Raw genomic sequence first — 26,615 nt, 5'->3', positions numbered from 1 at the left:
CTATAGGCCATGGAGGTAGAGGATAATTTGAAACAATAAAAAATGAGGTTGTATAAAAAAGGATCATTTAAAATAATCATTCCGTTGTTACTGATAAGGTTTCAATATGTTCCAGAATCTCAGAGAAAAGTTATTAATCGTGATCTTCTCAAAATATTCAAATGTCGCAAATCTATTCTGAACTCTACAAAATATCTATTACAATCGACATGCTTAAGACTGATTCGTTTGTGTCACAGCGAAGTTACTAGTCATACATTTTCACGGCCACCAGCTGGACCCATTTTGACCTCATTATATTTTCAATACCAATTTTACCAACTTTAAAGTTCAAGGATGTATATCTGCAAGACATTGAAAGAATAACGGTATCTCTTATATAGGACATCACACGCAAATGTCCAGACTACGGAAACAATACAGTTAGTAGTAACATCTACCACTGTATAATTGAGTAAATGTGCAATTGAGCAACAAGTTACAAGGTGACATGCAAGTGTTTTGCAGGCTTGTGTCTAGCGGACTATGTGCTCAGGTGCCATTAACAACAACAGAAAGGGTGCTGAAAGAGAATAATGCTCACAGTTGACCATGAGTATTTCAAATGGTCACATGAAAAAAATTCAACTCAAACAGATTTTGAATTTAAGAATCTCAGCTGCGCACGTAAGGGATTGTCTTACAAAACAAACAAAACCAAATTTTGTTATTAGGAAGTAAACCTTGAACGTGGAACAGAATCAATAAATACATAATTAAAACCAGATAGTCTCTGCTAACACATGATGTTCACTCCGGATGAATTATTTACCAGGCTAACATCTATCACTCGAAAATTGATGAATTATTGTGACAAGTCCGATGGTGTTATTTTTTCAATTAGCTATTGATCGTAAATGACTCTGCAAGTTAATCAGATGCGAATCGTGCGTGACTAATGAATAATTACACAGCAACCACTTCATAGGGCTGTTCAATTGCTAGGCTTCTCACTTTCTACAAAATCCAAAGCTACGATAACAATCTCATTGGGCTCATGGCAACTAGGGAAGAAGGTACAAATCCTATAACCAAGGTACTGTTAGTGACATATTAATATTCCAAGTATTAGTACCGGTGAAATATTTTGATTCCGCTTTAACAGCTAATATCACACAGTGCAAAACCAATTTTGCGGACACTCTTTTTAGAAACAAAACAGAAATACGTAAACACAACTAGAAACACAAAGATATTTCGCAATTAGAGGTAACCATACTCCCTCAGATATTAACCAAAACAATATGCCCTAGCCTATAACTGAAGTACTTTTTATTCGCTCGGATGAATTGTAATCGTGCCGCGTCGCGTATTGGGAGCACGTCACGAAAATATACGCCTTCACACCAAGAGTAATATTTTAATGAAAAATACGGATTAAATATTTTACTTTCACTGCTAGAGTCTTCAAATCTAGGTTAGCCATATGATCTCAGCATCAGAATGTTCCATAAAAATCGTGATGGAAGCGCTACAAAATAGTCTGGCTCAAGAAATACGAAATTATTTGCACGAGCTGGCATGAAATTGTTTGTACCCACAAAAAGAATACAAACTTGAGCTTTTCAAGTCATATTATCAATACTCGGATGTGACTCGACTTGAAGCTATTCAGAATCTAATCATCCAGGTATTAAATTTTGTCAAGTCCTAGCTGTAACGATGTATGCAATTATTTACATGCCGTGTAGTTACACGCAAGCTTTTGAAATGCCTCATTTGCTGACGATTGACCCTGAAGACTGTCAGATTCATAATGTATATATTATTTAAATACGTATGAAGCATCATACATCGACTTGAGTCAGTGACTTGAGCTCGACACGGCTAAACTCTACTCGAACGTCTAGCCTTACTTTTCGATTTTTGGTACTCCATCGGCGTTAAAACATCGTCCCTTCGTTTCGCCTTGGGTTCAAACCCAGACAGCGGAGGTCTCAGAACAAAAAGCTCGGTTATGCAATCGTGCAACGCGTGTCGAACTGCGTCCCGCAATCGCCTGTGCAGGTCGTCCGCGGTAGACGCCCCCTTGAGCCACAGATGAAAACGTACGAAGTTTCCTACTGCGTTCGGAGGTGGGTGTGACGGCATTTGTTCGATCATAGCCGGAGTGCCGGATCTTGAAATGGAAATTGTAGCGGGTTTGCTTTGTGCAGGAGAATGCTACGAAAATCCATTTCGGCAATGATAGGTGGAAGCAAACGGAATAATAACGTGTAACGCTTCCTACGACGCCTTTGGGTGTGATCGCAACATATTTGGCACCAGAATTGAGAAAGGGATTTTTTAATAAACATATCACGACCAGACTAATAATTTCTACCCAGTAGTTCATCTTGAATTTCATCTGGAATAGAGATTCATTGCGTAGGTATCCCGATTAACCTTTCTATTCCAACTTTTTTTTGTTATTTCCACAACAACATAACCCGGCAAAACATCTAGAAATTGCAATGTTGGTATCAGTAGGCCTACCCGATGGCACTATAATGAGTTGGCACAGAATAGTATATTTCATCCCAGACGGCCATTCTGTTGATGTAAATCTCGAAGTTTGAGCAGTTATGGCGCAAAACTGCCTGACGATTTCCCCAGCTTAGACAATTACGATTTTGCTTATCAATCATATTGCAAAATTAGAGGTTTCGCGGATCCCCTAAAAAGGCTCTAGTTGAGAACTCCGGTTCTAAAATGATCAAGGGGACCTCAACTGTGAAAATAAAAATCTACACCACACAAAGTAGTCAGTTAGTGCAAACCTGCTGGCTTGGGGTGCAAAAACGACTTCCTGATAGCTGTCAACTTCTGTCAGATTAACAATCTGAAAAGAAATTGTATGTGACAAATGAAATCACAGTAAATCTCAATATCCATATAACAACTCCTTGTTCGATTTTAGAAATTCAGATGGATCGAAAACTGCATCGGTCGTTCTGATCTGATCTGTGTTACATTGTCATGTACGAACCACACAGCTGCTTACTTCATCAAAGTTCTTTGAATCCAACGGCTGGAGTTTCATTTGCGAATAAGTTGGAGTCGCATTGCCTTCGATGTCAGATATCTCAAGTACGACGCAAGCAATCGCGCATCCAGACTTGCCGGGTTCAAGGTTCCTGAACAGCAACATAAAGTGTGCAATACTAAAAGGAGTGCGACTAACTAGTAAACTCGACTGTCACTACAGTACTAGAATCCTATCAATTAATGCTGGAGTTGAATGTGATCGTGATTCTGATGGTACTAAGAACTCTACATCTGTGGTTCCCCATCACCGGTACGCGGCAAGTTTCTTGCTGGTCCGCCACATATGTTGGAATTTTATATCACAATTCCAGGGACGCTTGTCCACTGGTCCACAGAAATAAAACATCAAATAATAAATTGATTGAGAAGTTCGGAACGTATGACACAATTGTGCGAGTGTTGTACTGCAGTGCTTATAAGTAGCCTACAACTCGTTTCAGACAAGTTATATGAGAAAGCTGCTCGCAGGCTTTTAAACAAACTTCGTTAAATCCCAACAGCTAAATTAAGCGTTAGTAGCAGCATTAAAGGGTCTCGCAAATAGCATCTCACTCCTTTCAACGGATAACAAACAATCACGATCAAGTTAGTGGCCTTAAACAGGACTTGGCGAGCTGCGCCTTGCGTAAACTTCAACATATTCACCCATAAATATCTGCTACCAAAAGGCAGCATTAAATCAAATGTACAATATCACATTCGAGTCGCATACATTTGTCGTAGTAAAATTTAGTGTCACCGGTCCACGACATTTGTTTTACCGTAAGAAAGGTTGACAAAATCCACTGTAAATTTGGATGACTATACATACGACTTTAGACACCTTGCTTAGACAAAACAATTCATTCACGCACACCGTAAATTCAAGTGCTGACAGGAGTTTATCCTAAAAATACACTCGGTTTACGAGATCGGCAATATTCTAATATATTTTAGTAGATGCCTGCACCGGTAGTTCTAAAAGCGATGATTGAGCGTACCATGATGAAAAACTGTCATCTTACTGGTGGAATAGATAGACGGAACCCTCGTGCTGCGCGAATTTCCTCGAAATATCCTCTCCTCCTTTCATGCGATACGCCACGAAATGCGTGACGGGCTGCGTGGAATCGACGTATTTCGGCAACGCCATGAACTGCAGCAGGTTCTGATGGAGGTAATACTTGAAGGCGGAGATGCAGCACGCGAATTCTTCGGGAAGGGTGTACGACAGCGCGATGTTCGGAAGCACCGGTCTCGTCAAATTTTGACCGGCCGAATTCGGATTTGAAGAGTCGCCCACGACAGTGGGCTGGATGAACAGTACGTCGTGCGGCGACAGTTTGGAGTGGCGTTGGAGAATAACTGAAAAGGGATAATCCGCGGCGTTGCTTTCTGGCAAGTCATATATATATGTATATAAAAGCGGGCAATCAAAACAGTGACTGCGGACAGCTATGCTTAACCCCCTAACCCTGTTATTGGATGAGATTAGAGTATTGGATCTAAAAGAAAATAGTATTTACGGTGGCACATTACAGCATTGTTTATTGATTAAATAACTCATCAAAATTTTCTACTGCAATAACTTCGCTTCTACGGGTTGGAATTGCGACAAATTTGTGATGCATCATTTTTTAGACAACCTAACAATTTCATGGGGTAGGTACTGTAGGAAAATTAGAAATAAATTCAAGAAATCTAATAAATCCAATACTTTCTCCTTTAAAGGGGCACTGCACTCTAAAAATGGTTTGGCCGTGCGTAGCCGTTTGCTTCAGAACGCCACCGTAATGGAGCTGCAATGTATTGAAATTTCCACAAACACATCACGCTCCAGCAGTCACGCAGAGATCGAACTTTATATAGTTGTCAGCTGATGTTATGGAGGAAATATGTCGTACACGACAAGGTGGTTTAGATACCGCGTTCAACGGAAGATGTTCAGTCAGGAGATTTATGTCAAAATCGGGCCTAGTGTATTCTATTTCTGTTGTGTACGACATATTTCCTTCATAACATCGGCTGACAACGATACAAAGTTCGATCTCTGCGTGATTGCTGGAGCGTGATGTGTTTGCGGAAATTTCAATACATTGCAGCTTCATTACGGTGCCGCTCTGAAGCAAACGGCTGCCGCCAAATTTTTTTTCTTCGTTTTACCGTTCAATTTGAGACCACATCATTATTAGAGTGCAGTGGCCCTTTAATATTATTACCGCTGCAGGTTGGAATTGAGACAAATTTGTTGTGCAGAGTTTTGCACAGAACCCAACAATTTAATCAAGTAGGCAGTAAGTTATTTTTGCACAGCCCTCCTCATGTCCATGGCAATTGGGCATGCATAGCACAGAATTTAATCTTCCCGTTCATATTCGTGCAGCCTACCCACCATCCATAAGATTATTGACCCCCGCGTTTGATACCTGTGATCTTCTCCAGTACGACCTCGTTAAATCTCCGTACGATGATCTCGTTCATTTGCTCCAGTTCCTGCTCCTGCTGAGCGGAGAGCGGACCGATCCCGTACCACCGTAATATCAAATTGCCCGCAGACTTCACGTCGCCCGCGGTGCTTTCCTTTGACATCCTGCGGTCTGAAATCATAGGATACCTCGTCGGAACGGCACATCAGTAGTTGCAACAGTGTTGCAAGAGGCACGACACATACTCGGGTTTGAAAATTACCATCAGGATCTCTGATTTGTCAGCCGGGGGCGGGCGTTGAAAAAAGCCACCGCCGTGGCCAAATCATGAAGAAATTGAACCACGTTTAGGATTCAATCCCGATAACAGTAGCAATGATGTACTTTATTTGAGAAGAAGAAAGCATTGCGTTGAAAATAACTGAAGTAGCTACAAAAACTAGTTTGGGACAAGGCCACATAGACTTTGACCGTTCGAGACTCAAAAGCTCGTCACATTAAAAATTTCTTGTTCAAGCAGGTGTGATGGATTCAGCAGTTATAAGTAGATTTATTTCCTAACTATATTCTAACGAACTACATTATTCTACCTAAATTTAACCGACAAGATAGCGAAATGGACAAGCGTCCGGCTTCTTGATCGGTAGGTCGTGGGTTCGATCCCCGGCCGGGTCAGACCAAAGACCTGATTAGTAACACTGGTATCCATGACTTCCATGCTTGGCGCTCATGCATTACTGGGATAGCATGGAGGGGTGGTGCAAGACTTAGAAAGCCGTAAAAGGCTATATCTGCACCTTCCTTGTCCAGCGGCATATGCACATCATGCGCTCATGGTATGCATATGCGCAGATTGTGTGTATGTGTATCATGAGTCGGTGTTTCTGCCGCAAAAACATGAAGGACAAAAATAAACTATGTCCTTTCCTTTTCCTTTCCTATATATTCTATATATGATAGTTCTGCTCACAAAACGTCGTAATTCGACTCTAAAAACTGCCGAAACGGACATCATCTACTAAGACACTGATAGAAGTTATCCAAGCACAAAAACGCTCGTGCACTTGGCAGTGAAATTACTTGAATACTGAATGTCATTGTGCTAGGGAGCCAGCAAAGAGGCCTAGTAATTGGCTATACAAAAGACCAATTGTGCCACTTATTCGCAATACTTGGAATCATTATATAGTCTACTGCGATAAAGCGACTTTTTCAACACACAATTTCACATCACTACATCAAGCGGCATTGGCAAACCCAATATGAAAAAAAACCAGAAAAATCACCTAAAGTCTCTGTAGCGGACGTATCGGAAGAAGCAGGGATCAGCTGCGACGATCTTCGACTGTCGGGCTTGGCAACAGGATCTTCGCTCATGCGACAGTAGCACACAGATTTATCTCTCATCTGGCAAGAAAGATTCGAGGTTCGCATATTTGCTGACAACGCAACCAGGACTATGGAGTGATATCAATTATCTCGTGATGCAGTTGGAGTCGCAGAAGTTTTCTAACTCTCTTCCGAGTTGGAGTCAGAGTTTGAGTTGCGGAAACACATAATGGCAGGAGTCGGAGTATGTTGAAATGCTCCGAATCGGACTCCAACTACTTTAAAATCAAACCAGATGTTCGCAAATGTCTCCAACAGCTCAAGTTTCACATAGGACATAGGTGGACCTTCACAAACTTAAATTCTTTCTGCAAGCAGATTTTTTAAAATAAAAAGCACAGGTTGACTCACTCGTATACACTCAAATAATCACAGTTGAATACGTAATGAACGTGAAATGTTCAGAGTAGATTTATAGGCGGTTATGTGAAGAAAATATTAGGAGTCAGAGTTGGAGTCAAAGCCGGTGTGTTTTCATGATTCAGAGTGGGTATATTAAAAATGTCTGGAGACAGAGTGGGCGATAAATTGAGCCCAGAGCCGTGGACGAAACCCGAGTGGTTGTACCGTACCTGATACACAAACATGTCTTTCCGGTTCATCACCATCAGATTGGTCATCAGCTGCCGTACGGTGCCCACCACCGCATTTCTACCGCTGACTCCGACAGTCATCTTCACTCTCGGATGAATCGAAATGCTTTTCTCCAAGACGCATTCGCACTCGAACTGGCCTGGCGCGGTCGTCATGACGTCGGCTAGTAAAACGCTGCAAGGGCGGAGGGACAAATGAGAGGGGTCTTGCTTTGTTATCCAATTACAACACAGCCTAATGCGGACAGAGCTTCCCACGTTGTTGATAGCGCCTAAGGCTGCTTTGATATACTAGTCAGGGATTCTCAACCTTTTTGTCTTTGCCGACCCTTTTTGGACCGTCACGGACCCCCGCGGACCCTTCAAATTTAGCTCAATTATCGTGCAATCGTCATCTGTCTTGTGCAAATGATATCTGTAGGCTAGTGCTAGGTGGTATCTTGAAAATCCGAGATTTCGATTTGTTATGAACGAGTCCCGAAAACCCATTTCCACAAAGATAGGTGGTGGCGAATGTAATAATAATGCGTAGCGCTTCCGGCGACATATTTGGGTATCATCGCGACAAATATGGCACCAAAATCAGCAAACAATTTTTTAATAGAACACATAACGTTAGCCTAGTCATTTCTATGTAGCAGCTCATCTAGAAGTTATTTTGGAAAATGGTTATGTGTAGCGCAGGAGAAAATGAATTTTTGTAAACATTTCGAAATCACCGGGATTGGACCTTACTAATCCAAATTCTTATTTTTTCCACTATCCCTAAAAAAATATATCGAAACAGCAAAATATATCAGCAGGATATGTATCAGCAGGATATTGATAATTTAACAATTAAAATGAGTCTGCACAGTATATTTCATCTCAGACGGCCAGGCTATTGATGTGAGTTCTGGAGTTTGGCTATAGTGATGAAGCGAAACTGCCTCGTGATTTTCCTAATTTAAAAAATACAAATTGGGTTATCAACTACTTTGTAAATTTAGAGGCATTGCGAACCCCCTGAGAATGCTTCGTGGACCCCGGGTTGAGAACCACTGTGCTAGCTTATAGGTTACACTGAATTCTGTTTTCAATGATCCAAAATTATTTTTCAGAGTTACCGGATCCGTCGACAGCGGATTGAAATTGAGCCAAAGTAGTCAACTTTGGACTGGAGAGCACCATTTGCAAATGGATAATTTCGTACATTCTTAATTGACATAATACAGAGCTTTGCGCGTTGTGCATTGCGTCTGAAGCTGCTTTGATATGCTGCCTTCTATTCACGACTATATCAATAGCAATACCGGTATCAAAATTTTGACCCGGCGCTGATACGAAGTATTTTTGTCGATGAAGTTCATATTTTCTGCTAATATAGAAGTAATGCGATATGTTTAGAGAGATGAAAAAAGTTGAACATCGTTGGTACTCAAGAATAAATGAAAGCTCGAACACAAGTATGTTCTAGGCCTAATTTTGCATGAAACACTGAAAATGGAATAGGCAATAAGAAGTGCAGGTAGGCAAAAACCAACATACTACGAAAAAGTAGAAGTCAGGGTTGTAACCAAGTCACAAGGCTCCGAGTCGCAAGTCAATCTCACTTTTATAGTTCAGCCTCGAGTCAAGTCGAGTCATTTTCAATTCACCACCGAGTCAAGTCCGAGTCCAAGTCATCGAGCACAGGGTCGATTCCGAGTCATGGTATAATGACTCGAGTCCGAGTCCAAGTCATTGTGTTGACTGCTCAGTTTCCAGTTAAAGTCTTGTTAAACCCACTTTTATAACTCTGTTTGGTGATATCGAATGGTTCACATTTATAATATACTAATTTTCATTACCTTTAGCAGTTTCTGGTTGCATTTTCAAGTACCAGTATCAATAGATGAAATCCCAATAGTGTGGTTTCTTTACTATTCTTCGAAATTACAATGAAATATCGGTATTGGCCGTCCGAGTCTCTCGTCACATGACTTGGTTCGAGTCATGCGCAATGACTCGAGTCCAAGTCGAGTCAATGAACAAATTGACTTGAGTCGAGTCGAGTCATTTCCGTATTTTGAGAAAATGACTAGAGTCAAGTCGAGTCATCAAAAAATCGTGACTCGAGTCAGACTCGAGTCGAGTCATGACTCGAGTCATTACAACCCTGGTAGAAGTACTCTGTTACTAACATCAACACATATTTTGACTACGACTTCTAATTATTAGTGGCAGGATATTTCAAAAATATTACCCATATCAACTTCATTTATTTTCAACAAAACAACTGCTTCGAGTACACATAAACGCGAACCAGTGATACAACTAAGAAACCTGTGTCGCTAATAGCAAATGATAAGACAAGCTATTGCCAAATAAGTATCGGGCGATACTTCAACAAAAACAGACATCAATCTGGCTCTATTCGCGACGTCTGCGATACTTCCCTATGCAAATCCTCGTAGGTTGAATAGACTCGGAAAATACGGAACGATATCATCGAGGAGGCTGGTGTAATTCGTGCACACACAATTTTGTTACCTGTCGCCGTCATCTGCACGTTCGTCGAATGTTGAATACTGATCGTCCTTCCATATATCGTCCCCTGTCCCTTCAACGAGCAATGCGTTGCACATTCTATAAAGCAAAGTAGGTTTGGATTTTCGTTGCTATGGACCGGTGGTTCCCAATCGGTGGGAAACACTTGCGGGGAATGCAGTGGTACGTACAGTGGAGAACAGACCTACTCGCAATATAAATACATACAGTACATACATATCTGCAGACGCAAAACACCACAATTATCATAACCAATTTATTGGCCTGGACCGCATGCGTGGCTAATTTTATTGTGCGTTCTTCACAAAAACTCATTTTGAATTCTGGATGACCAATATTGGGGCCAAAAACGTGTTTATAATTATAAATTTTCGAAGAATTTTGCGGGATACCGGTACACAAGAAGTTATATGTTGCAGTAAAAGGCGATTCTTTATGTCTACCGTCAGATGTCCCAGGGAGATCGGATAAACTCAAATAAGCAAATGGGTCGTCTGTCACACTATAGATAACTAACCTACGGATAGATACACAACACCTGTCGTCACGCTTGCTTGCTCAGAGGAAATTGCCGCTCTGTAGCACTGGTCAAAATTTTTCAACTTTGTTTTTGCATTTTTAGAACGATTAATTGAGTTTACCTGATTTGACGATGCTGATTCCGAATTTGCCGTCAGAATTCACTCATAACGTCACAATGTTTCGCACAAATCGAATAAAAATTTTACCCAAAAACGGCTGTCGCACAGATTCCGAAAATATACATTGAAAGCTGATCAGGACAACGAAACCCCATCGAGATAGCCGTCAAAGTCTGAAAATCGCTATTGTTCTAAATAATCGCAGCGACGACACAGCACAATCACCATAACAATGGCCCTTGCGCGGTTGCGATTGTTCAGAACAATGCCGATTTTCAGACTTTGACTTGTATTTCGAGGGGGTTTCATTGACCCGATCAGATTTTAATGTGTATTTTCGGAATCTGTGCGTCAGTAGCTTTCGAATAAGATCAACCTTATTTAATTTGAGCACTAGAGTCGTCAGCTATGGGATTAGCAATTATGTGGCGTTCAGATTGCTGAGCAGTAATTTCCTTTGAGCCAGCATGCGTGACGACAAGTGTTGTGTATCTATCCGTGGGTTAGTTATCAACAGTCAAACACGGCATATCACTCTGGTGAACTTGAAGTTTTATGAGCCAAAAAGAAACGACCATAGTTGACTTGGACCTATGATTCACGTTTCTTCAAAAACGTCTTACCAAATTTCATTGGAGGGAGTACTTTCAAGGGTTGGATAAGGGATTTTAGGTTGCGGGGGATGAATGAAAAATGATGTATGGCTGCAACGTACAGTAAGTTACATTCATGAAATGATTTAGACAAACCAAATACAGTTTCGTGTTTTGTGAACCAAATATCATCATATTGTATTTGACTTTCTTTGGAAACATCAACATATATTGTCAGGGCAAATAGCAGTATGTCAGTAATATAAGATCGGCACCTCGTGTCATGCAATTCCAGCAGCAACAGCTTCTGATTGACACATTTGCAAGCGGTCGCTATATACTCCTTGACAGCTTCGAAAACGGTTCTTTGATCCGCAATAACGCCAACAGGCTCAATAGGGGTGTTCCGTCTGAATATTCAAACAGGAATGCATAATTCAATTTTTCTGACCACTGTCCCAATCTTCATTTACCAATCACATGCAATATTAAGCAGCTGGAAAATTATTCTCTCCTGGAAATGAGCTACTCATAAATCGTGAATCATAAATAAAGAGGTAAATAAGACGTTGAAAGTGGATGGTCAAAACTAGCGGTAAGGAAAATTGCGGTAATAGGGTTAGTTTACTGAGAACTGTGCAGAAGCATCAAATGAAAATACGACCTCGTTTGCAAAAAAAAATAATACATTAAAGAAAAAAGACGATTTCATCTAACATTACCGTTGGAGAGTTATGAAAACGTTTGCCACCATTATATAATCCAGTAAATGGTCGGTAAGACCCACTAATTTACACAGGCATTGGAATTTAAATCTTCTTCGGAAGATATCAATCGCTCTAATCGTGGCAATTGAATTTAATCGAATAATATTCGCAGCGAATTTGATATCAAAATACTAAGAACGCTCGATATGTCAAAAATAGGGACAGTCGTGTCTTTCTATGATCGTTCGCGAGGAAAACCTCGATAAAATATCCCTTACATCGTTGAATAGGATCAGCATTTTGTTTGTTTGTGAGAGTCCAATGGACCACGATGGCAAAAACCGTTCACTACTGGTACATGTATAAATGAACACAAATAGTAATTCTGTGAAAGTGACTAATTTCTCTAAGCCATAAAAAATGTATTCCTGCATTGAATTTTGTTACGAAATTAATTCCGTTGATATTACAAGATCAAATTTCATCCCCATTCACACTCCCATTTCCTGCATCTCGATCCTCGAATTCTTCAGGAGCGGAAATTTACCTGTGAAAGTATATCTTGACTTTGTCGTTCTCAACATCGATAATAAGCCAGAAGCTGGGCAAATCATTTCTGCCGTCGACCGATCGCATGCAGCAGTCGTCGCCGTCCAAGTCACTTTCCTGGAAAAGGATAAATGAGTGACCAATCTAGACCAAATTGCGAGACGATATCAATGCCGCATAGTAACAGCAAAATTGGAAAATATGTACCCTTCATAAAATATTTTAAAAAATAATGTCAGTTACACTTGGAAAAAATGATTTCTTTTCTATTGAACATTACTATGTGAAAATGCTCAAATGACCCAGCGAACACGCGTTGCCTCATATTGCATGTTTTGGATGCTACTCCAAAGTCGATCTAAGTTTCTGTGTATCAATGGTGGAAAGATCCACTCGCACACATCTACTTAAACCGTTGGAGATAGCGAGTCTTTATTTTTATCGAACCAAAATACAAAGCAAACGCACAGCAACATTGACAGAGAAAACACGCAGCACAGCATTTCGTATCGGATGGGAATGATCGATATGACCTTGGAGGTCAACTGGTCTGATCACACCCGCATCAAACAAGTACATAGTATCTCCACAATATGGTTGTAACGAATGGTAGATAAAATAAATTACAGAAAGTTAAAAAAAAGAAGCAAATCAATGAAGCAATGTCTGGGAGAGGGTCGGGCAACAGTGTTAGTATGATAAGAGGTAGTCAAGTCGGTGTTTTTCATGTCTATTATATACGGCAATTCACAAATACGCAGTCCGACCCTCTGAGGATCTTTTATTATGGGAGTGAACTTGTTTAGCAGGTATGAAAAGCCATCAAATATACGAAGCTAACTATTGCAAAACTGCCCACCTCGCCATCATATCCCGACTCAAAACAGCTCGCAGTACTGTACCGATGAATTTCTCCATCCGACAGCGACACAGGACTGTACATGGCTTCTTTTTTCGAAGCTGCGTCAAAAAGGTACGCCGAATTCACGAACGACTTTGGCGCGCGGTCGCTTTGCTGCTGCGCGTCTTCAGACCTGGTCAACGGCGTGCTAGAACTCGGTTCGAAAGAGGAAATTTGCGATACCGGGGTGGCGCCGTTCGTAGACCTGCGGCGCGCCAAAAGCCCCGGTCCGGCAGAGAAAAGTTTTGTTGTCGACGGAGAGGCGGAGCCGGCGCATAGCGGCGATAGTCGTGTCGCTCGGCCAGAAATTTGCTGGGTCAAAAATCTGTCAGGGTGGTCGTTGAGACCACTATCGAAACTACGTTGAGCCACGGGACGCGGTTTACTGGTTGAAGTGTCTGGCACCGGGCCGGCGTGACAGGTCGGAGTTACGGGCAGAGAACGACGTGGGTGGGCGCCTCTCGTGTACTTGCGCAGGGTGGTGCGTACGTCAGGGGACGCGTCCAAGTTTGAGGACGAGGAAACGGCCGGGCGGTAAGCGTCGAATGCAGACGTCGTTTTTCTGCTAGGTGTAGACTGCGCGGACGTAGACACTTTAGCACCGGAACAGGCGACTTGCCTGGCGTCTAAAAAAAATGAAAAACTGATGACTAGGGGAGTAGTAACAAATTGCAACTGCTCGGGTGAGCGGCGCGAGTAGGCGAAACCTGCTCGAGTACTTCTATCTCAGATTCACTCGGAATTTTTTGTTGATTCAACTGAAAGAAAATGACTCGACTCGATAATTTGTGTATTGCGCTTGACTCGACACATTCTATGTCTCATTCAAGTCTCCTATATCAGGACCGATAAATTGAAAAATAGGCCAATAATCTGCCTTTTATCTTTTGAATAAACATGTTTGAAATGAGAAAATGAGGGCTTCGAATCAACCTAAATTTTCGCTGGAGTGAGTCGAACCAGACTTGGACCCGACAATTAACAGTAAACACTGCGACTTGGACTCGGACTCGAGTGTTCACACTAAGAATCTAACTCGAGCAGTTGCTCCCCGACTCGGACGTGGACTTGACTCGGTGATGAATTGAAAATGACTCAACTTGACTCAGTCAAAACTATAAACATCAAATTAACATGCGACTCGGAACCTTTTGAGTCAGTTACAACCCTGGATTTGACATATAAGTGTTGCAAAGTCTTCCCGAAACTACTTTCTATGTTTGAAAATCTAAAAATATAACCGCTCGGGTAAGACGCAAAAGCTTCTTCGAGGTATGGAACTTCAATATACAATTGAATAGTATATTCATATTGAAACGAACCCGAATATTTTTGACTGACACTCGTCAGGGGTTATCGTCAGCAACTAGTAGACAATTGGAAAAAGCATTGTATATCAACAATCGTATAGTAGCAAAAACCTACATGAGCACTCCGAAAATGTAGTGCTGATCGGTGTGGACTGCACAAACGTTGATGGTTTAGTACCGGAACCGGTACCTTGTCGCACATCAGACTCAATCGCGTCTAGCGACATAGCGTCACTTGGTAACGAGCCGTAGGACGCAGACGAGCGTAGGTGCCCCGGGGCGGGACGAGGCAGCAACGCCGACGACCGGGTCGCATCGCTCAATTTGGCCGGCGGCGACCGCGATGAATCGTTGGAAGATTTCGTTTTCGCAAGCGTGGCCCGTTCTGGGGTGAACTCTTTGCTGTCCTGACTGGGTTTGCTGTTGTTTTTGGTCCCGCTCGAGTGCCGGGACGGGGCGTCGTTGTCGTTGGATTTTTCGGATTCTCTCGTGTCGAAATGCGCGTCGGAAAAGTTTTTGCCGTGCCAATTTTGAATCGGCATGAACGTGCGCTCCATGACCAGGTAGTAGTACCTGCCCGAGTCTTTGAGCCTGAAAAGAACTCGTTATTTAGGTGGTTGCGACAAACAAGTTTCGATTACATATAGGATACACTGTTGTTGTTCGGTGTTAAATTGGTGCTGGATTCAGTTTCGTGGAGATTGCGAACTGTCAACCTGTTTCTAGCACTGGAAACCGTTCATCATTTATGTTGCTGTTGTATCAACTGTTGGAGTTGCGCGTATCGTCGTCAAGGTATTAGCTCATTTAACCTGGATTAATAAACTGTGTAAGATTGTTTCGTGGTCACGACTTACTATTTGTAGGCAAGTGGAGAATTCAACAACCCACTAATGAGCACCATTTGCAAACGGATAATTTTGGTCTTAATCAGGGTTGTACCCAAGTCACAAGGCTCCGAGTCACAAGTCAATCTCATTTTTATATTTTTGACTCGAGTCAAGTCGAGTCCTTTTCAATTCCAACCGAGTCAAGTCCGAGTCCAAGTCAGCGAACAGAGGATCGAGTCCGAGTCATGGTATTATGACTCGAGTCCGAGTCCAAGTCATTGTGTTGACTTCTCAGTTTCCAGTTAAAGTCTTCCTAAACCCACTTTTTTAACTCTGTTTGGTGATATTGAATGGTTCGCATTTATAATATATCAATTTTCCTCACTTTTAGCAGTTTCTTGTAGCATTTTCAAGCACCAGTACCAACAAACGAAATCCCAATAGTGTGTTGGCTTCGAAATTACAATGAAATGTCGGTCTTCGCCGTCTGAATCTCGAGTCAATGACTTGCTTCGAGTCATGCGCAATGACTCGAGTCCAAGTCGAGTCAATACACAGATTGACTCGAGTCGAGTCGAGTCATTTCCGTATTTTCAGAAAATGACTCGAGTCGAGTCATCCGAAAACCGTGACTCGAGTCTGACTCGAGTCATTACAACCCTGGTCTTAATAGACATAAAACAGGATCACACCATGGCTTAACCAGTGGTCCTTAACCTTTTTGAATGTAGGAACCGCATTTCAAACTTCAGAGTACGTATGGAGCCGCATGAAAACACTCGAGTAAGCTACTTATAACGAAGTTTTATAGGTAGCTAGCCCACCTCTGGATCTCACCGACCAGCGAATTTAAAGGCATTTCTTCTGACTTCTGCAGATTCTATATTTGTCATTTTAGCATTGATAGATGCAGATTGGCGAGTGCTATTATGTCGTTATGTGATAGCTCCTCTTACGTTCCAGCACTTAATACACAAGTTAGTGGGGATTATACGCCGAGTAATATTGAACTTATTGCAATTTACACTTGACTATGAGCCGTTATTTTGATGTTAGTAAAATTGTGTCGAAATCTACTCTTCACTGAGACGATATAGGCCTATAAAGATCTATGACCAGCAGAACTCAAGATACATCATTACATATTATTGTCCGACGGGTAATCAATATTCATTCATGCGTTTGACGCTAGTCTGCAATAATTCTCTCTCCCGGTTTTCAGAAGAGGCCTTGGACGACTTTGGACATAACTAATATCCTTCATTTCAGCATTCATATACAGTAATCGACTATATCTATTCATAGAAACAAACAGTCTATAATGTCTATAATGTTTTTGAAGCATATTTAGAGGTCAATCAGAGGCGCAAGAAAGATACCTTGAGCCTCGGTTCGAAATCATTTTTCTAAGCAACCAAATAATCACCAGATTCTTAATGCGGAAGTAGATTCCAACTCTTCCACAGCCTAGAACCAACACATACCCGTATCCTTTAAAGTGGTGAAACTTTTGCTCAAACAATTCCCGGAAGAGTTTCGAGCTGTTCGCCGGTCCAAACACAAACTTCAACGATTCTTCCTCCACAACACAGTTGTCCTTTGACGAATTTTGAATATGCTGTACCACCTGTACAGAGCGATCGGAAATTAATTAGATAGCGTTACTGATAGCGGGTAATTCAAACACAATATAACTGCAATGTCTACCTCTTCTAATATACGACTGTCGATAAGCTCGCAAGTTCTGATGGCGCTGATTATCTCGTCTTTGATCAGCCAATCGATATCGTTCTTTGTATTGTCGACGATGTCGCGAGTGTGTCTGGACACCGACGATAACGGATCGGTCAGTACGGCGTCGTCCGGTAAAAAGTGGCTTCTTTGCTTCGATAGGCCAGATTCGTGTCTGGGACTGTCTTCATCTTCCGGCAGTAAACCTACACCAAACAGAAGCTGATCATTGGTCGGCGTTTACCAGCTGGATGCATGTGCCCAAGCGCTTAACCTAATCGGCTCGACTCGAAAACGATTCCACACTGCCTGCATATCCTATATCATCTTATGTCAGGCGCGTAGCCAGCCGAAGAATAAGGAGGGGTTTTGAAATAAAAAGGAGGGGTTTCGATCTTTTTCGAATTTACTAACATAGCATCAATTCATTACGGTTAAGTATATGCGTAAATGACGATTATACAATCTCCTCGTGTTGACGATTATTCGCGTGTAAGCTTGTATGATAAGCTTTACGATGAGTCCGGAAGTGCTGTTAATTAGCGACTCCCTGATCTACGGGGATTATGTAGCCTCAGCGGAGATTTGCGCAAGTAAAAATTCTCCGAGTTTTTATGGAATATGTGCTATAATGACGCCAATTTCAGGAGGTTCAAACCTTTCCTCTTTTATAACTCAAGCCTTGACACACATCTGCCGATGGTTATGTTCAAGTATTAGGGGAAATCAATTACACATGCACGCCGACGCACATGTGCGTGGTCATTCGATGTCATTCAGTTTCGCGATGTCACTCTTTAATCACAATTGCTAATCAGCATATACCTAACGGCATTGTCTCCAAGCCATCGAGAGATAGGAGCCAAAGCATGCTAGGCCCAAGACGCGGTAGTTAGGCCAGCGATGATATCTTTCGTACTAGCCGTATTGCAGATGCGATTGTGTAGGCCAGCAATTATGTCGTGAGCACCAGACCAATGCAGATGCGATTGTGCAGGCCAGCGATGGTATAGTGCGCACCGGGCCTGTTGTGGATGCCATTTTTTAAGCCAGCGGAACTAGGCTTGTTGGAGACGCGATAAATCAGGCCAGCAACGATTGCCGAGTGCGCGGCAATCAATGACCTAATTTTGCAATCATCTCAGCGGGAGATCGCATCGCGTTACATTGTGCGAGAGATTGTGTTGTGATGTTATTATTAACGTTATGTATTTTGCATACCGGAATTGAAGTAATGCTCCGAGAGCGAGTAATCGTCATCAATCTCGGCTTCAGGCGGTAGCACCATCCATATAAGATCCAACGTTATCGAGAGATCGGATAACCCGATGATATCGCACGGTTCCTCCAAGCAAGACAAGATGGTGGCGAGGTTGGTCGGTAACTCGTGAACTAACATGGTTCCGTGATTTCCTGAAAGAAGCAATGAGCATTGAGCAATCACAGAACAAATGAGAGAAATTTCTTTACAAAAAAAAGTTGTGACCACATCATACGATTCATAGTGCCAGTTTAAGATACTCTGTACAAGCGACAACTTTCCCATTAGTTTGATTTGTTTTGGGTATGTCGTCTGTCATTTTACCGCAAGCATTGCTATTACTATATTGATGTCACTTTAGAATCTGTTAGAGACCCTTTAATATGCTGATAACTCTTTAATAGGCACTCGAAGTATCCTTGCAATGGAAGCTATTGTCAGAAAGGACGAAGCAACTAAGATCAAAATACGCACCTGTTTTCTTATCCCTTACAGTGCAAGTAATACAAAGAAAAAGCGGGGCGTCTTTTCGATTTTCGTCGTCCGTGTCTTCATCGGACAGAGAAGTGAGGCTTCCGGACAGGGTGTCACTAAACGACCTTTTCATTCCAGTCATGTTATGAAGAATGAGATTGCTCTCGGGTGGCGTCTCCATCTGGTGTTGTGGGGATGCCAGCACATCATCTTGAGATTCGATAAAGCTTGTCTGAAGTATTTAAATATAGGATGAGTGCAAATTTCACTACTATGAGTCACTACCGCATCCTGATCTACAGAAGTGTCTCATCTTAAATCACAGTTTGTTTTGACTGGCTAATTTTCTTCACGGTTGACAGACTTGAACAAGGTTTCTATTGGAGATATATTATCAATGTGAAACCCAAACCTCGATTTATCGTATTTTGTCAATACAAATATCTAGTAAAAAGCTACTGACGTTGGTGGAAATCACGTTTATGCAAGGAAAGTAATACCATAAGATTTTCAATGTGGTGGAAAACTGGCATTATTTTCCTTGTAGTCGGCAGAGGAATATGAATGACTGGCTAGTTTTCCCTCCTGTGAGAATTGATCAAACTTTTACCGTTTGAATATCGCCGTTCTTCGACACATCCGTCTTTTCTTCATGATCACTAGTTTCCCCGTCGTCACACTCGTGCTCTACAAATATTCAACGTTGACAAAATACAAACGGACATTTGATACGGTTATATTACCGCTTTCCCATTCCGCGGCATTGTTCTTGCTGACAGGGCGCTGTTCCCTCAAGAAATGAATGTCGGGCAATGAATGGACGGCTTGGAAATTCTCAGACAACATCTCCGAGAAATTTGCCTTGACTTGATCGTCGGTACCTGCAGAATACCAACTACGGCATTAAGACGACGGCCTTTACTTTTCTTTCCGAATTATTCATATTTGAGGCCGGAAGGTTTCGTCGCTGCCTTCGAGTCAAGTCCAGTCACACGCATTTTTAAAGTACTGGAGTCAAGTCGAGTCATCTCCATCTTCGATAATTCTAGTTGATTTCAAGTTATGTCATTTCTGGGTACTGCAGTGCTGCAGAACAGTGCTATCATCCGCACAGAATCCCAAATTTGCAGGAAACACACATCCAATCCGTTATATGGAATAACTTTCAGTTCTACACACAACCATTCATTTTCATCTCGACATTACAAACTTTTTCATCTTGTGGACTGGTCATCAAAAATCAAAAGAAAATAAGTTGTAACTTATTGAGTGTTATAGAACCATTGCGCCAAATTTGGCAATGATTGGTCCTGATCGGGTAGCTGTTGACTAAAAATAAATCATCAAGTTTACTTGTGATGACTGTGAGTTGCATTGTTGAATTCGAAATGTATTTTTAACAATCGAGCATATGTTGAATTGAAAAAAAAAGGTAAACACTTTCCCTAGCAGCCTCGTTGTGATGAATTCAGCATGAATTTACCCCGACAAGGAGAAATCTGGCCAAGATGCTGCGGCAGGCCAAATAAATTCGTCTCACGAGTCGCGCATTCGACACACATGAGCTACAGTTTCAAAAATGAAAGGGAAAATTTGTACGAATAGCATTTCAACAAAGTGATAGCTAAAATTCAGCCAAAGGGAATGCTTATGTGTAAAAAACTAGTTTCGTCGTAACAGTTCTGCCATAAAAATGAAAAATTTGGTGATTCCAGATCCAGATGTACCATCCCTTAGAATCCCTAACACACCTAGTGGCGTGTGAGTGAAAAGAATAGCAGTAAGACAAGACAGCATCGACAATACCCAACCTGATATGTGCCTCAAATGATTTTCCTTCAGCAGACCGACTGGAAAATCTGGAAGATCCGCCCAAGCCACTTTGGAGAACACGGGCAACTTTTTCAGTGGAGTCCCGACCTGAACACGTAAACATCCGCATTATTAGCAGAGTCACAGTGGTCAGCATTGGCGCTGGAGTAAAAATAGAAGTAACTCCACGAATTTCTACGGTCGAAACTACTCGTGTAGTTTTGAAAAGTATATATGGTAGAGATGATGAATAGTTTTAGCAGTTACCAGGGGTGACACTTCCTAAACTGCGAAGTGCAATGGAATGTGAATGGGCGCAAATCTCAGTTACAGCAGCAACGGGGCTATTTTCTCACACCGGTGAGAATTTCACTCGTAAAGGTGACGCAAACACACCCACAAAACCTACTCTCTAAAAAGTATATGGGACAAGTAGATTGGCCTTAAAGTCTGCTATGTAGAAATGGATTCTAATTCTAATCTAATTTGGAATAGCTGACAATTTTTGAATCGTCATAAGTCTGACTCACGGTGACCGCTTTTCCTTGTATGTCGTTCAATTCGAACGTGACATCTTTCCGCCGATTCGAGTCCACCATAATCGGCCGAAAGCCCCGCTTTTCGGCGTCAGGAGTGTTGCTGTCCGTGTCTGACTTTCGCTTCTCCTGCGGCGTCTTGGGAAAGCTCTGCGGGCGTCTGCGCGGCTTTTTGAAAGCGCTGTGCCTCTCGGAATTATCGCTCTCCAATTTGGGATCGTCCATCTTTATTCTGAGCTTGTAGCGAGAGATTTGGTTTTTGCTGCCCCTGGTGGACTGATCGTCGCTATCTGACGACGAGAGGCCTGTGTCCGCGCCGAATTTTGATTGGCTTGTATCGGCGTTGGAAGAAGTGGAGCTGTTGCGTCGGCCGATGGTTGTTTCCGGCTGTGATAGGTGTATGTGAGGACCTTCGAAAGAAAACGGAGCGAGTTTAGGGAGTAAACAGACGGTAAAACGCATCTTTTTGGGATGATGACCGCGCAATGAAACCATCGAAAAAAAATGATCACATGAAATTATCCAGCGACAGTGTGGGGATGAATTGAGTCACGCCTTATGATGGTGACTGATTTTTAGTGATTAGTAGGGCGAATTTTTGCAACGTTTGCAACATATAATTTTACAGCTTCCTAAACACTCAGAAGTTATGTAGTATGGTGTTTTAAGCTGTTTGGAGGAATCTTATATTGCAACTTTTCTCCATTTTTTCATGCAACTTTTTCTATTTTTCATGAAATTTTCTGCAACTTTTTTCGATTTTTCTTGCAACTAACTTTTTACTGGAACATTTGGCACTGTATCTAAATAGATCACTTGAATGATTGATGACTTTTGCCACAGTGCCTTGGATGCGGATCGATTTGAGTATCTCATGCCCTAATATTATCAATGAACTTGTCCATAAATGCAACTTTTTAGTGCAACGTTTGTAAAAAATAAACGCAACCTTTCACCGCAACAAAAACTTGCTACAGTGATAAGTTCAACCGAAACGAAAATCACACTCGCGTTTGAAATAATAATAGAGAAACTTAATGGCATAGGCCAGGGTGTGATCAATATGACTCTGAGGAGGGTCAACTGGTCTAATCACATCATTGTATGCAAAAAAGACAGATGCTATTTAGAAATTTGTAAATTTGTAAAATGACCTGACTCGACTTGAATTCCATGTATGAGTAATTTAAGATGATACGTGCCACCAGGCGCGAAGCCAAAGGGGGGGTTTTTGGGGTCGAAACCCCCGCCTTGATAAGCGCGAAACCCCCTCCGTAAACGCGAAACCCCGTGCTTTTGAAATGACCCTTCAGACTCTAACACTCGGTTGCAATTCAATAAGTCGTATTATCAGTGTTGCGCGCGGCCAATAAGCGACAGGCGTGTTACCAATTAGCGAGATTGTCAGTGCACACAACACGATCTCCCACTGAGATGATTGCAAAATCAGGTCTTTGATTGCCGCGCGCTCGGCAATCGTCGCCTGATTTATCACGTCTCCAACAAGCCTAGTTCCGCTGGCTTGAAGGATCGCATCTGTAATAGGCCCGGTGCGCACTATACCATCGATGGCCTGCACAGTCACATCTGCTTTGCGTGGTGCGCACGATATCATCAGTTGGCCTACACAATCGCATCTGCAATAGGCCTAATACGAAAGATATATCATCGCTAGCCTAACTTCAGCGCTAGCCTAACTATCGCCTCTCGGGCCTAGCATGGTTTGGCTCCTATCTCTCGATGGCTTGGAGACAATGCCGTCAAGCGTATGATGATTAGCGATTGTGATTAAAGAGTTGACATCGCGAAACTGAATGACATCGAATGTCCGCAAACATGTGCGACGCGTGCGTACAAGTACATGCGTAATCGATTTCCGCTAATACCTAAACATAACCATCAGAAGATGTGTGTCAAGGCTTGAGTTATAAAAGAGGACAGGTTTGAAGCACCTGAAATCGGCGTCATTATAGCACATATTCCATAAAAACTCGGACATTTTGACTTGCGCATATCGTCGGCGAGGCTACGTAAGACGCGTTGATAAGCGCGCGTATTTCATTGTTCGACGCGTTGATAAGTGCGGGTAATACATTGTTCACGACAGATCAGGGAGTCGCTAATTAACAGCACTTTCGGACTCGTCGACAAGCTTATGATGCGGGCATAATCGTCATTTACGCATGTACTTAACCCTAATGAATTGATGCTATATTAGTAGATTCGAAAAAAATCGAAACCCCGTCCTTGTATTTCAAAACCCCCTCCTTATTTTTCGGCTGGCTACGCGCCTGCGTGCCACGGAGACAAATTTTCAAGTCAATCTTCAAGTCATGACGACTTTGGCTAGCATAGCATCTGCAACCACACAAGCTGGAAATATGTGACTTGAGTCCACTTGAGTCACTCTAAGGCTGAGGGATTCCATTGGAAAATTTGAAATGACTCGACTCGACTTGTGACTCGAACGTAGCGACTCAATCACAACAGTACTATTTGAACATGATAATAATTATGAAAAAATCAGTCGCGATTCACCTCCAGCTATGAACACTTCGTCAGAGTCGTTTGTGTCCATCGCGGAATTCATGATATACTGATTTTTGAAGTGCGCCACCTGAAAAGAAGCAAATATACATAAAACAGGTCTTGTCCGAATTCACCGTGGCACTACCGAGCAAACGCATCTTGTGAACCAATACAGTCAACCAGGGTTGTAATGACTCGAGTCGCGATTTTTTTTTGTGACTAGACTTGAGTCATTTTTTCAAATGCGTAAAATGACTTGAGACTAGGACGGCCAAGACAGACATTTCATTGTGACTTCGAACAATAGTGATGTTCCCACATTATTGGTATTTCGTCTGTCAGTCCTGGTGCTTGAAAATTAGGGCCAGAAAATATTAGGACTTCTGATTGAACCAGATTGACCCGAAAACATTGCAATGAACTTGGACTCGATTCAAAACACAATGACTCGGACTCGACCCTCTATTAGCTGACTTGGACTCGGACTTGACTTGGTGGTGAATTGAAAATGACTCGACTTGACACGAGTCAAAACTATAAAGTGAGATTGACTTGTGACTCGGGACTTTGTGACCATAATGCAACATAGTGGCGACGTAGTTAAGGCAGCTGAAATATTTTCAATCTGCAGTACTGCGACATCACAACGAAGTCTAGATTTCATCGGCACAGACGTGGTCAGTAACAGAGTACTTCTAATCTTTTGGAGTACTCAACCAAGTGAAGACTACTTAGAATACTTCCGTTTTCATTTACCACCCACGACTAGCTACTACCTACCTTGACTATGCCCACCTCTGATAAATCTCTACATAAACACCATCGAAGGCTTACTTACCTGAGGACAAGAAATGAGTAAAAACTGGGTGATATCAATTTCCTGCACCGATTCAATGCATATCGCGTCTGTCACCGCCTGTACATCAGCGCTCGCGATTCCTTTGCCATCGTTTTTCCTCAGCACAGACAACGCCGCATGAACGAAACATCTGTGAAATGCGTGCAAAATCGCGGCAAACCTCAATCGATGAGATTACTATCGTTACCTGTGATATGCGTCCACCAGCGTTTCGGAAAATATCTTCCCGTCGCTTTCGGGTGGGGAGCTGGGTGTGGTAGCTTCTGGGGTTTTCGCCTCGTCAGAAGAGCCGCGCAGCTGTGATGGAATTGACATATTCGATTAATGGCCAGCCACCGTGGAACTGTCAAATATCACGGAAGAAGATTAGTAGCAGATCAGTGGTTCTTGATATTTTTGAGAGTTGATGCGTGACGCTTGTATAATTACAATTGAGTAGTGTATTTATATTGACAATGAACGGAAGATTTTCGGCTGACACTCATCGCAGGTAACCGTCAGCAACTAGTAGAGAATTGGAAAGAACATTGTAAATTGCTTGTAAATTTGGAAATGCCAAAAGAGTCTCTTTCTTTCTCTATCACTCTTGTCAAACACTTTGAGGTCTCATGACATTGCGTGTTTTATCATTACTCTCAGAAAGACTCGCGCTCCCATTGGAATCTTTCATACCCCACCAGTCCAACAACCACTGCCCCGCATGGACTTAACATTGTATTATCATAATGTATACCAATCCATGCCACATTTGACTTAATCATCATTATATTCTTGGATATCATACACAATCAGGAGCAAGGTATCATTGCCAGTGCGTAGAATCAGGGTAACCAAGTCACAAGTCTCCGAGTCACTTGTCAATCTAACTTTTATAGTTATGACTCGAGTCAAGTCGAGTTATTTTCAATTCACCACCGAGTCGAGCCCGAGTCCAAGTCAAAGTGTTGACTGCCCAGTTTCCAGTTAAAGTCTTGTTAATTCCACTTTTTATAACTCTGTTTGGTGATGTCGAATGCCTCGCATATATAGTATACTAATTTTCCCCACTTCTAGAAGTTTATGGTCGCATTTTCAAGTACCAGTACCAATGGACGTAATCTCAATAGTGTGGTTACTTTACTATTCTTCGAAATTACAATGAGATGTCGGTCTTGACCGTTTGATTCTCGAGTCATATGACTTGGTTCGAGTCATGCGCAATGACTCGAGTCCAAGTCGAGTCAATACACAGATTCACTCGAGTCGAGTCATTTCCGGATTTCGAGAAAATGACTCGAGACAAGTCGAGTCATCAGAAAATCGCAACTCGAGTCATTACAGCCCTGGGTAGAATCTATACATTTTAGGATTTTGAAAAGGGGACTTCTGACCACGAGCCCCTACCTAACCCCTCCTTATATACCCGATACGGCGATACCCCACTGGCTGTGGACTGTTGATCACTCAGGCGTAGCCAATTCATTATCCCTAGACACGATCGAAACTACCCACTAACAACAAAAGGACAGAAATATTCATGAAAGAATCCCACTCAGCCAACAACAAAAACATCAAAGCGGATATTGGGTTCACTGCCTATAGCGCCCAATTAGAGTGACATATCCAAGGTCAAAAATTATGTAAATGAATCTTCATGTTGAGCCATCTTTGTCGAACCAAAGCAATCTACCAGTTATGCGTGAAAGGGCAGCCTGGGCACAGGAGATAATGTGCTGGCGATATGCCTCAAACTACGTTGTTTACCGTACGTTTAGTAAAGCAACAGATGTGAGGGTTTAATAAGTTTAAAACCTGTGTTTTCATTGCAGGAAAGCTCAGCGATCGAAAAAACTTTGGTCGCGGCGTTCCGACTTCGTTACTATCATCCAAAAGCTGAATTCTGAAAACGCATCACACCGTT

General features: G+C 42.1%; 2 protein-coding genes across 7 annotated transcripts in view; one reads left to right on the top strand and one right to left on the bottom strand.

Moving 5' to 3' along the window:
• The window catches only part of LOC145446155 (meiotic nuclear division protein 1 homolog), a 117,817-nt gene that overhangs the window by 6,681 nt on the left and 84,521 nt on the right, over window positions 1-26,615 (top strand). The window lies entirely within an intron of this gene.
• The window catches only part of LOC145446142 (KICSTOR complex protein SZT2-like), a 68,146-nt gene that overhangs the window by 22,651 nt on the left and 18,880 nt on the right, over window positions 1-26,615 (bottom strand). For all 6 annotated transcript variants that reach the window (XM_080324367.1, XM_080324368.1, XM_080324369.1 and 3 more), the window contains 24 exons: window positions 26,507-26,594; window positions 24,903-25,012; window positions 24,695-24,845; window positions 23,866-23,944; window positions 21,322-21,737; window positions 20,791-20,899; window positions 19,723-19,860; window positions 19,590-19,666; window positions 18,980-19,211; window positions 18,466-18,657; window positions 17,221-17,450; window positions 16,998-17,140; window positions 14,799-15,274; window positions 13,332-13,999; window positions 12,471-12,589; window positions 11,492-11,626; window positions 9,965-10,060; window positions 7,433-7,628; window positions 6,758-6,878; window positions 5,472-5,642; window positions 4,071-4,410; window positions 3,023-3,155; window positions 2,799-2,860; window positions 1,896-2,158 (listed from right to left, as the gene is read on the bottom strand). In XM_080324367.1, the coding sequence (XP_080180493.1) occupies window positions 1,896-2,158; window positions 2,799-2,860; window positions 3,023-3,155; window positions 4,071-4,410; window positions 5,472-5,642; window positions 6,758-6,878; window positions 7,433-7,628; window positions 9,965-10,060; window positions 11,492-11,626; window positions 12,471-12,589; window positions 13,332-13,999; window positions 14,799-15,274; window positions 16,998-17,140; window positions 17,221-17,450; window positions 18,466-18,657; window positions 18,980-19,211; window positions 19,590-19,666; window positions 19,723-19,860; window positions 20,791-20,899; window positions 21,322-21,737; window positions 23,866-23,944; window positions 24,695-24,845; window positions 24,903-25,012; window positions 26,507-26,594 (4,745 nt within the window). The remainder of the gene's footprint in view (window positions 1-1,895; window positions 2,159-2,798; window positions 2,861-3,022; window positions 3,156-4,070; window positions 4,411-5,471; window positions 5,643-6,757; window positions 6,879-7,432; window positions 7,629-9,964; window positions 10,061-11,491; window positions 11,627-12,470; window positions 12,590-13,331; window positions 14,000-14,798; window positions 15,275-16,997; window positions 17,141-17,220; window positions 17,451-18,465; window positions 18,658-18,979; window positions 19,212-19,589; window positions 19,667-19,722; window positions 19,861-20,790; window positions 20,900-21,321; window positions 21,738-23,865; window positions 23,945-24,694; window positions 24,846-24,902; window positions 25,013-26,506; window positions 26,595-26,615) is intronic.

The sequence above is a fragment of the Botryllus schlosseri genome, chromosome 9 (genome assembly GCF_051294905.1).
Source record: "Botryllus schlosseri isolate E-star chromosome 9, Bs_hap1, whole genome shotgun sequence".
Lineage (NCBI taxonomy): Eukaryota > Metazoa > Chordata > Ascidiacea > Stolidobranchia > Styelidae > Botryllus > Botryllus schlosseri.
The sequence above is the reverse complement of the archived record's forward strand: the minus strand, read 5'-3'. Positions and strand labels throughout refer to the sequence as shown.